The sequence below is a fragment of the Perissodus microlepis genome, chromosome 14 (assembly GCF_051167445.1).
Source record: "Perissodus microlepis isolate ML-2025 ecotype Zambia chromosome 14, ASM5116744v1, whole genome shotgun sequence".
Classification (NCBI taxonomy): Eukaryota; Metazoa; Chordata; class Actinopteri; order Cichliformes; family Cichlidae; genus Perissodus; species Perissodus microlepis.
In genome coordinates this window covers 9,733,951-9,745,473 of record NC_140474.1, presented here as the reverse complement: position 1 = coordinate 9,745,473, position 11,523 = coordinate 9,733,951, and the positions used below count along the sequence as shown (strand labels likewise).

The 11,523-nt window shown below is 39.2% G+C and overlaps 2 protein-coding genes across 2 annotated transcripts; both read left to right on the top strand.

Annotated features, from left to right (window-relative positions):
- The first annotated feature begins 1,595 nt into the window (after positions 1–1,595).
- On the top strand, positions 1,596–2,582 carry LOC146373432 (olfactory receptor 2AT4-like). The gene has a single exon (XM_084951641.1). It carries the CDS (start codon positions 1,596–1,598, stop codon positions 2,580–2,582), a length of 987 nt encoding a protein of 328 aa, XP_084807767.1.
- A 3,046-nt stretch (positions 2,583–5,628) lies between these two features.
- Positions 5,629–8,848, top strand: LOC146373431 (olfactory receptor 2AT4-like). Its single transcript, XM_084951640.1, has 4 exons — positions 5,629–6,595; positions 7,886–8,144; positions 8,257–8,516; positions 8,784–8,848. The coding sequence occupies exons 1-4, from the start codon at positions 5,629–5,631 to the stop codon at positions 8,846–8,848; spliced, it is 1,551 nt and encodes a 516-aa protein (XP_084807766.1).
- Positions 8,849–11,523: the final 2,675 nt, after the last annotated feature.

Genomic DNA, 11,523 nt, shown 5'->3' with positions numbered 1-11,523 from the left:
TGCAATTACCTTTGTGCAATACTTTTTGTTAATAGTCAACGGTGCAATAGACTCCATACTTGAAATGTGCAATCCACTTGTATTTTTATTTTTATTTTATTCCTATTTATTCTATTTATCCCCTTTGTATATTTTTATCTATATATGTGTGTGTATATATATATATATATATATATATATAAATAATATTCTGTAACTCTATAACTTCTGTCGGTGCTGTGCTTATTTGGAACCGAATTTCCCAGAGGAACCCACCCGAGGGATTAATAAAGTTTTATCTTATCTTATCTTATCTTAAACTCAAAAAATAACACATGATCCCCGGATCACAGACCCAGGACCGTGACAACTTCTACTAAATAATTATACATAATCTTTATTGAAGTCCAAAAAGCTGAATGACACCAAATGTAAATAGATACACATATAAATACCTAAAATATACTTTTGTTACTTAAGCATGTCAAACAATTAGTATTTTGAGCATGTATACAGTTTTTAATTAATCTTAAGAGTAACTGGTAAAGTACGGAGCCCCGCAAGGGACATGGGAGAAAAAAAAATTAAGATGGACTTTTGCGAGATCTCGCAAAACAAACTCGGGATCTCGCAAAACTCGCAAAAGTTTTAGCCGCATTCTTCGGAGGCCGCCAGCTCGAAGCCGACTGGGAGGTCGAGGCACGATGTGCCGGGAAAGCGGTGTTCCTCCCGGCTGTAGTAGGTCTCGACCTCCCGTTAGCTTCGAGATGGTGGGTGTCAGATCTCCGAAAACGTCGGAGCACTTTTGCAAATATGTGATGTCTTGTAAACCGAGCAGATATCTGACGTTTACACAACTACATTCACACCTCAAAATATCTTAAAAGTTTATTTTGTGACCCAGAAAGAGTAATATTACAGCTAAGTAGCTGCCGCCATTGTTGGAATTCAACTTTTGCGAGATCTCGCAAAAGTTTTGCGAGATCCCGAGTTAGTTTTGCGAGATCTCGCAAAAGTTCATCGTAATTTTTTTTTCTCCCATGTCTCTTGCGGGGCTCCGTAGTAAAGGACTTTTTCCTTTACTAAAAAATACCATTAATGATGCTCTCATGGACTGACTGAATATTGAGCACTGACTGATCCACAGAGAATAGAAAAATGGCCAATAGCACACCTTCATCACAAGGCCATATAGTGCAAGAAGTCTTTTTAAGCAGAGAACCAGGAGACAAGTCAGCAGAGTCTACCCCAAGGCTGTATGAGAAAGGTATATATAAACTGAGCTAATTAAAGTCTAAATCATTACTATGTTAATTTATATTGTTAAAATTTAACACAAAAAAGCTTTGTTTGTATACAAACATTCATGGATTGAAATCCTTTGTTAAAAGAAATAAGTAATCAAAAAGGATTAAAAACAATAATTTATAATCTTAGCAATATAAATGCATTAAATGGTACGATAGGGTTAAGAGTACAATGAAAAGAATGTAAATGAATTGGTTTGATGCTGTACTTTATTGTGAGTTTAAATGTCATCATGTAAATGATGAGCCCTAAGTGTTTTATCTAAAGTATTTTATTTACTAGTGTTTTAAGGACGTCTCCCCTCCATCATGCCTGTGGAAAATCATAGCAGTGTGACGGAGTTCGTCCTTACTGGATTCCCTGGACTTCATCAAGAGTACTACGGTCTTGTCTCAGCTGTATTGTTTTTTGTATATTTGATAACTATGATAGCAAATGCTACAGTTATTTTTTTATTTGCAACCAACCACAGCCTCCATAAGCCAATGTATTTTATCATTTTAAATCTGAGTGTATGTGATATTCTCTTTAGCACAACCACTTTACCTAAGATCATAAGCAGATATTGGTTTCGGTCAGGAAGCATTTCATTTACTGCCTGTTTTATCCAAATGTACTTTGTCCATTATTTTGGCACAGCTGTTGCATACATTCTCTTTCAGATGGCTTTAGATAGGTACTTGGCTATCTGCCATCCTCTCAAATATTCACGTATTCTCACAAAATTGAATATTTTAATTCTCAGTATTACTGGATGGACTGCTGCCAAGGCATTACCTTTAATGATGGTTATTAGAGCATATCCTCTTCCATACTGTGCCTCAAACATAATCACTCACTGTTTCTGTGACCATATTGGTATAACAGTCCTGGCGTGCACTGACAGGACCCCTTATGCCATCCCTGCTTTAGTATTTGCAATGTTTACACTACTGGGGCCTCTGGCATTTATCATTTTCTCATACTGCTCTATTCTTATAGCAGTACATAAAATAGCAAGTGTGCAAGGTCGCCTGAAATCATTGTCCACTTGTAGTACTCAGCTGATAATAATATCCCTCTACTTTTTACCCAGATGTTTTGTATATTTAGCCCAAAATGTTGGCATTACATTTAGTGCTGATGTGCGAATAGTGATCATCATGCTGTACAGCCTTGCCCCACCAATGATCAATCCACTCATATACTGCTTAAGAGCAAAAGACATGAGAGAAAGCTTGTTGAAGGTATTTTTCAGAAGAACCATTCCACAAAAAGCACAGGTTGCAGTTATTAATATCATAAATCACAAATAACAGCTCTTTTAAACAGCTTAAGTCATTGGGATTCTTGTATTGCATGAAAAAGACCATGAGTTGTTGGAGAAAAATTACATATAAAAATTACATATACTTGAGATCCAGTGCTATTTGTTGCAGGTTACAGAGGAAATAAAACCATTAGCAAGCATTTCCTTACTTGTAACCCGATATCTTTATATGTTCTCTTGACCCCAGATATGTATGCAGAGTTCTGTCAAGTTTTTAAGGGAGCACAAACAGAGTTCGATATTCAAAAAACAGGCTGAGCTTCACACTCACAGTGTCTCACGCAGCTTTCCATTTCATGTATTTGTGGCCTGAATAGATTAAAATTTTGTCTTACCCACTTGTTAAAGAGCCTTTAGGCACCAGTTGTGATTTGGCACTATATAAATAAAATTGAATTAAATTGTTACTTAGATAATGTACATTTCTTTTTTGACCTGAGGGCAGAATTTTCTTTTGTAAATGTCAAAACATACCACAACATTTGTACTGTCCCAGGAAGGGGGGGGGGGGATTCTTTGTTTTTCTTAATGAGACAATCACTTGGTGTGTAACTATAGAATAAATTGATTGTGTTGTGTGTAAAATAAAGAAAGAAAGAAAATCATTTTAAATTTTGCTGTCTTCCTCTGCTTGTCCACCACTGCTATGTCAGGTTGGTTAGCCACCACCAGTTTGTCTGCCTGTATCTGGGAATTCCAGGCCGTACTCGGCACAGATGTTCCATTATACTATGCCAGCCACGTGCTTATGGTATTCCATGTATGCCCTGACTGCTATCATTTTGTACCCTGCTGTTGTGCTGGATTGTCTCAGGGGCATCTTTATACAGCCTGCACCTAAGGTCTTGCCTGGTGTGTTAAACCCCTGCCTCTATCGATCTTGTCCTAAGAGCCTGTTCCTGTGCTGCCATTATTAGTGCCTCTGTGCTGTCTTTCAGTCCAGATTTGTTCAGCCACTGGTAGGATTTCTTGATGTCAGCCACGTCTTATACCTCCCCGTGGTACATACAGTACCGGGGCCTGTCCTTCTACAATGGTTCTTCTCATTGATCCTCTTCTTTCTCAGGTTTCTGCTGCCTGAGGTATTTAGTACGTACATGGTCAGTTGTGGCCATCTTCCTGATGTACTCATGGATGTTTGTTCTCATCATGTTGTCATCATGGATAGTGGTTTTAACACTCACCAGTCCTTGGCCTCCTTCCTTCTGCTTAGCGTACAGTCCCCACAGTCTCGTGGTGGTGCATTTGGGTTAAAATCCAAGCTTCCTTGTCTTGATGTCAGTGGCTTTGATCTCCTTCTTTGGGAGGTTTATTATCCCAGCATGGAACCTAATCACCGGCAGGATACCTGATCACTGGCAGGGCGTAGGTGTTGATTGCAGGGATCTTGTTCTTACCATTCAGCTGACTACTCAGGATATGTCTTTGGGATTCCCAAGTAATTGCAGTTGTCCTTGATGTCTGAAATTGACCTCTACTGTTGTTCGCCATATCCCCATTGAGTCCCCGATGAAGGCTCTTAGGGTCCTGTTGATCTTTTATTGTTCTAGGCATTCCAGGATCCATGTGTGGGCCACTGAGTTATAGGCTTTCTTGTAGTCAATCCAGGCAGTACAAAGTTTGGTCACTCTAGTCTTGCAATCTCGAGACTGTTCTGTCTACCAGGAGCTGGTGTTTCACCCCTCTGTTATTCCTGCCAATTATTTACTGTGCCTCACTCATGTTTTGAGTCATATCCCTGTTCATCTTAGCCGCTATGATGCCTGGTCCTAGTGACTGGACCTACACAAGTATGTGGACATACATTGTATGTTGTTTTATCCCATCGTCGGCCTGTTTCTAACTTCATGATTTTAGATGCAGTGTTTCAGATCATAAGCTTGTGTTATTTGATATTTCATTGTCCATGCGGTGTGTTGCTTAGAGTTGTTAAGGACACCCTCCTGGCTACAACTTTAGGGAGTCATGTTATCTTGGTTTTCCATGATAGCTGATTTTAGAACAGTAATCCATTCTTTTATTACAACTCAGCTGCATTACTGTAACTTGTTGTACCTTGGTAGTAGTCAGGCACCCTTGTCATGTCTTCATCTGGTGCAAAATGCTGCTGCACGGTTTTTAACTGGTACACAGAGAAGGGAGGGAGCATATTACTACTGTTTTATGCTCACTACAGTGGCTACCTGTGCATTTTAGGGTTCAATTAATAATTCTTTAATTTGGTTTCAAAAGCCTTAAATGGTCTTGCCCCACACTACCTCTCTTAACTACTGCACCTTCACACCCCTCGTCGGTCTCTCAGATCGGGCTTTTGCATTTGCGGCTCCCAAATTCTGGAATGCACTGCCATTACAAATTACAAAGTCTTTCCAACTTGATATCTTTCATTTTGGTCTGAAGATGCACCTTTTTGGTTTGGCTTTTAACGCCGTATAGAAAGGCCAATTTTATTTGGATTTTAATGTCTTTCTGATGTTGGTGTTGTATATTGTTTACTGTCACTGTTTTTGATTTTATGTATTTTTATTTTTTATTATTTTATTTTCAGCACTCTGGTCAGTGTTCAATTAGAGTGCTTTATAAATAAAGTAGGCTTGGCTTGATCCACAGAGAATATAAAGTGAACCTATCGAACACCACCATCATGATACCCCACTGCAAGAAGTCTTTTTAAGCAGTGAATCAGCAGGCAACACAGCGGAGCCTTCTCTCATCCTGTATGAGAAAGGTACATATATACTGAGCTAATTAAAGTCTTTCTCATCCTTATGTTTATGTGCATACTTCAAGATTTACAATAAAACGGAATGTTTATTTTTCACATGCAAACATGATTAGATCAAAAGGCTTTGATAAAGAAAAAGAATTGAAAAAGAATTGAAAAATAATAACAATAACAATTAGTTGGATTAAATCTTTGAGTTAATACTATACTGTATTGTAAATTTAAGATTGTGTAATTGATAAGGCTTAACGGTGGTTTCTCAAGCATTGTATGTTTACCAGTGTTTTAACCAAATTTCTGTTTCATCATGCCTGAGAGAAATCATAGTGTTCTGACTGAGTTCATCCTTACCGGATTCCCTGGACTTCATCAAGAGTACTATGGTCTTGTCTCAGCTGTATTGTTTTTTGTATATTTGGTAACTCTGATAGCAAATGCTACAGTTATTTTTTTAATTGCAACCAACCGCAGCCTCCATAAGCCAATGTATTATATCATTTTAAATCTGAGTGTATGTGATATTCTCTTTAGCACAACCACTTTACCTAAGATCATAAGCAGATATTGGTTTCGATCAGGAAGCATTTCATTTACTGCCTGTTTTATCCAAATGTACTTTGTTCACTATCTTGGTTCAGTCAATTCGTTTATTCTCTTTCAGATGGCTTTAGATAGATATTTGGCTATTTGCTATCCTTTCAGATATTCACATATTCTTACAAAATCTAATATTTTAATTCTTAGTATTACTGCATGGATTATTGCCAAGGCATCCCCTTTAATGTCAGTTATTAGAGCATATCCTCTTCCTTACTGTGCCTCAAATATAATCACTCACTGCTACTGTGACCATATTGGTATAACAGTCCTGGCGTGCACTGACAGGACCCCTTATGCCATTCCTGCTTTTGTATTTGCAATGATTGTGCTACTGGGGCCTCTGGCATTTATCATTTTCTCATACGGCTCTATTCTTATAGCAGTGTATAAGATAGCAAATGTGCAAGGCCGCCTGAAATCATTGTCCACTTGTAGTACTCAGCTGATTATAATCTCCCTTTATTTTTTACCCAGATGTTTTGTATATTTAGCCCAAAATGTTGGCATTACATTTAGTGCTGATGTGCGAATAGTGATCATCATGCTGTACAGCCTTGCCCCACCAATGATCAATCCACTCATATACTGCTTAAGAGCAAAAGACATGAGAGAAAGCTTGTTGAAGCAATTTTGCAAAAGAATTGTTCCACAAAAAGCTCAGGTTGCAGCTATTAGTAACTCACAAGTTAACATATCTTTCAAACAGGCCTTAATGTAAATCATTCTAAAGGGAAGGCAAATAGATTGTCTTGTTGTACTGCATTCATGAAAGAAACCTTTGCTGGATTTATGTAAAAAAAAAAGTTGCTGTAGTTGATGTTCAGTGCTGTCTGTTGCAGGACACAGAGGAACAAACGCTAAAAAAACATTTTTAAGCACTTCCTGGAATGTGACAGAATATATTTATTGCTTCTATTGACCCCGTTTTTCTACTGATAAAACAAACCAGGCTTTGAACTTCTCACGTGCTTTTTTTCATGTGTTTATGCCCTCACCAAATTTAAAATTCTTCTTACCTGCTCCTTGTTATTAAAATCAAGTAGTTTTTTATGTCCATTTTTTTTAAATTTAAAGTTATACTAAGTAATTTCTTAAGGTTATCTAATATAAAAAATAATAGTGTCCTGATAAATATACTTTAATTAATGTGTAATTACACCATACAATTATTCATTTGAAAATATATAGGAGCAGGTGCTGGTTTGTGGAAGTTTCCCCACCATCTTGAATACAGTGGCCAAGACATTCTACCTAATAACATTTTTATGTATGTTGCTAGAGACCAGGGCCTGTATCCCTAAAGAATCTTTGTGCAAAAAGTGGCTCCTAGCGGCCAAATTCTAAGAAAATTCTCAGAGTCATGACGTTTTCTTAGAATTTCCCCTAAAAGTGACACGACAATCCCAGTTAATATAAAAGCTATTCCTCAAGATTCCTAGCGCTTAAAAGGGCTCCTAAGGCGAGATCTGCTAAGAGCAGGGAAGAGGACTTTTAGTGGCTTAGGAGTTCCCCTAAGCAGCTGCACAAAATGGCCAACAGAAGAGGCAGGAGAGATGTCCTGCAAACACTGGATGACAGGGAATTATTGAGACGCTACAGATTGGATCGTGCAGGAATCATGTTTGTGGTGGATCTCCTTAGAGATGCAATTACTTCACCAACTCGACGCCACAACGCTATTACACCAGAGACGAAAGTAATCACAACCCTGAGGTATTTGGCAACCGGGAAAATGCAACAATGCAGCAGTGATGACTTGGGTCTGTCCCAATCCTCCGTCAGCAGAGTCATCACCCAAACACTGACAGCTTTGTCACAACCTAATATTGTGACACAATTTGTTTCATTCCCGCTGGATGCCCGCACTTTACACACACATAAAAGGGCATTTATGGACATTGCAGGATTCCCTGGCGTTGTGGGTGTAATTGATGGAACACATGTGAGAATAATTGCGCCATCAGAGGACGAGGCTGTCTTTGTTAACAGGAGGAATTTCCACAGCATCAATGCGGCCTGTAAGATTTTGGACATTGTGGCTAAATGGCCAGGCTCCACACATGATGCGAGAATGCTCTCCGAGAGTGGCATCAGACAGCTTTTTGAGAGACGCTATGTGCCAGCTAATTGCCACTTGTTAGGGGACAGTGGCTACCCATGCAAACCATGGCTCCTTACACCTTACCTCCAGCCACGCCAAGGGCCCCAACTAAACTATAACAGGTAAGCCAAACAATACAAAAATCATGGAAATGAAATGCAAGCAATATGTTAGAGCATCCAAGTAGTGCAATATTTCCATCAAATAATTAAAGGTCTCTGTATTCTATTGTAGGGCCCACAAGACAACAAGAGCGGTGGTGGAGCGTGGCATAGGCCAGCTTAAGAGGCGCTTTCATGTTCTCCACGGAGAGGTGCGGCTGAGGCCTGAAAAAGTCAGCAAAGTCATCATAGCCTGTGCAATATTACACAATATTTGCAAGGTTAGACAGATTGCAGAACCTCTGGAGGATGGCGATGAGGATGAAGATGAAGACAACGATGAGGATGGTGGTGAAGAAGATATTTACATTCCACAGGGGAACCTAGCCCAGAGTGGACTGCCTTACAGGGCAAACTTCACAAATTTACATTTCAGGCAAGCTGTAGCCCCATGTCTTTTGAGAACTTGTGATGGTATTAAGAACTACCACAGTTTTACTGCACATCACCTGCAATTAAATGCAAGACACAGAACAATCTGTAAATGGTTTATTTTTTAGGTGTTCAATTTTAAGGCGGTAGTACTCCTCCTGAAGGGAAAGGACTTTTTTTTTGTTGTTCAAACACATCAATTGTGAGTTGCAATCTGCTCTCCTGCAGGGATGCTGACGGAGCAGGTGCTGCGGATGGGAATGGTGTTTGATCTGCCGGGCTATCCTGAGTAGCAGCTGCAGAGGATTCAGGCGGCAATCTCATCGGCAAACTTGATGGGCCCGGTTCTTGTGATGGCTCCATGCTACAGAAATACATAGGCCTAGTTTAATTATTGTATTGATTAAATTAATTTAATACAATGAGCATGGATAACACATGAAATGGCTTCTGCAATGAATAAACACTGTAGATATGAATAACCCTGTGTCCTACCTTTGCTGCACTTCAAGGGCCTGCATCATTGATGTGTCAATGCCTGTTGGCAGCCCGGTGACACTGACCTCAGAGTGTCCCAGGACTTGAAAGACAGTGTCGGCCACCTGGGACAGCCGCTTTGCAGGTGGTCCACCCCCTAGAAAGAAACAGTCAATGAACACAGTACTTAGGCATGTAAATTAACTTTGCCAGTAGGAGCAAGTTGCCAGATTATGTGGTAGGCTATAATATTTTGCTCACCTGTGAGTGAGGATTCCCGCTTGTGTGCTGCAATCTCATCTTTTGCCTTGGACTGCAGCACATACCACCTTTTCTCACAATCGTCGCCTGTCCGCACCACCAGTGGAAAAGAGGCATTGATTGTTTGGGATATTGTGTCCCAGGCACGCCTCTTGCCTTGGCTAGTGACAGTTGGGCCAAATTTTCCTCGTAACATACCTTTATGTTCGTTCACCAACTGGGCCAGCAACAAACCTTGCTCCTCAGTCCAGTTCGGCTTGCGAGTCCTTTTTTTCTCCATTTTCTGTGTTTGTAGGATATTTGTTAACAAGCCTTTATAAATAGACCAGCTAGCAATCACAGACATTGATAAAAGCTGAGCCGTGTTACCCTCGTTAAGACCACACTGGACTTCTAACGTTGTGATTTCTACTTCATTAAGGACAGCCCCTTGAGATAGGCCATCTTGTTTTCAATGGGGTCCATATGGGAGTGAAAGTACAAAATATGCCAGCTAGGATATTAATATGAGCAAATAAGACAAATCATTATTTGAACAGGGTGTAATGAGTTTAAGTTTTCACATATTTTAGATTCTAATGTTAGGCTATAACCCCTACAGCTTACTATTCATTTTCCAGATATTTTCTTGAATGTGAAATATTATTTACAATTACAGTCAGCATAAGGTTAGAGTGTATAATTATGTTTATTGATTTGAGGGTACATCCTTTGCTCATCATCACCAAAAGCTCATTTCCATCAAACTTGTAGGATCAACCAATCACGGCTTTTCAAATGATGACTCATACCTAGCAACGGGGTCAACCACACCTCCTCACTAAGATAGGATTTTCCATTCATTCCTTGCTCAGAGTTCACTGAAAATGTTCTGGAATCACTTCTAAGCTAAAACTCCTGGCAAGGAATTTTTAGGTTAAGTTGGGAGCTCTCCGAGAGGATTCTCAGAATCTTTAGGGATACGGGTCCAGGCACATATGCAGTATTCTTTGTAAGTTTTTAAAAGTTGTAACTTTTAATTTTAGGATACCAAATATGTTTTTCAAACTATATGTGATCACTTCATATGCATCTTTCTCATAATGCCTTTCACCATGCGCTCTCTCCTGCCTTATTTCCACTTCATCCACTTTCTCCTCACTTTAAGCTTCATCTTCTGAACTAAAGTCTGGACTCTAACACAAAAAATGGCCATAAACATGCTTATTTATCCTCCATATTCCCAATCACAATTATTTAATGTCATCAGATTACACACGCGACTCTCCAGTTTCCTGACAGCTGAAAATGGCTGACTAAACAACAAGAACAGCTTAGCTGCGAGTGTACTAAATTCACATTTTTCCCTCTGATAAGCAGTTTGACTGTATTCTCACATCACATGAGAGTTTATTCACTAAGTTTCCAAGTGCAACAATGTTTGATCGACTTCAAAGGAAGCTTCACTAATGCTGGCTAACAGCAGATAACAGCAACAAAAACAGCATTGCGCACTGACAGCCTCCTTCAGAGTAAATCAGTAAGGACACTAACAGCGGTAAACAGAATGATAAAATACGAAAGACAATATCCATACTGTTTCACAAGTTTAAAATGTTTTCTGACTGCCCTTATAACAAGGTATCCATTTGTTTTTTCCTGTTTTTGTTGAGTTTTTTTTTTTTTTTAAGAAGAAAATCTTTTCACTGTAACTGTGGAATGAATTAATTCTGCTGGCTGTAAAAAATATGCAGTTAATAAAAAAAATAATTAAAAAAACATGATTTTAACCTATTGATTATTGAATTTAAAGGACTACATTTAGAATAGTGTTATATTTAAATTATAGCACCAGTGAAAATTCACATAAAAAAAAAAAAAGCTAAAATTGCTGTTCAATGGGGGAAATAGCAAACAACATTTTTGTGTGTCTCCATGTTGGACGAGCATGTGAGTATTTGTATGTGTGTGCATGAGGCTGGAAATGCATGCTTGTGACATAATTTCCTAGGGGTTAATAAAGTATTCTGATTCTGATTGTATATGTCTATGTGTCAGGTCAGGTCTTACACTCTCACTCTCTCAGAACATCTTAGGCTCCCTCAGGTGTGATGGCCTATTTCCCCCCACCACACTCACTGCCAGTTGCTGGTGCCAACACGCATCCGTGCATTGGTGGTTCTCTGTGTCTCTGGGTGGGTGTTTGGCTGTTTAGTGGCTCACTCCTGGTGGCTGCTTGGTGGGGCCTGGC

What these genes read in the sequence shown, in the direction of transcription:
- LOC146373431 (XM_084951640.1), top strand. Translation starts at nt 5,629, where the DNA reads ATGCCTGAGAGAAATCATAGTGTTCTGACTGAGTTCATCCTTACCGGA. An exon ending in CCCCAACTAAACTATAACAG is followed by an intron (nt 8,145 to 8,256) that starts GTAAGCCAAACA and finishes ATTCTATTGTAG; the next exon opens with GGCCCACAAGACAACAAGAG. An exon ending in ACAGGGGAACCTAGCCCAGA is followed by an intron (nt 8,517 to 8,783) that starts GTGGACTGCCTT and finishes GCTCTCCTGCAG; the next exon opens with GGATGCTGACGGAGCAGGTG.
- LOC146373432 (XM_084951641.1), top strand. Translation starts at nt 1,596, where the DNA reads ATGCCTGTGGAAAATCATAGCAGTGTGACGGAGTTCGTCCTTACTGGA.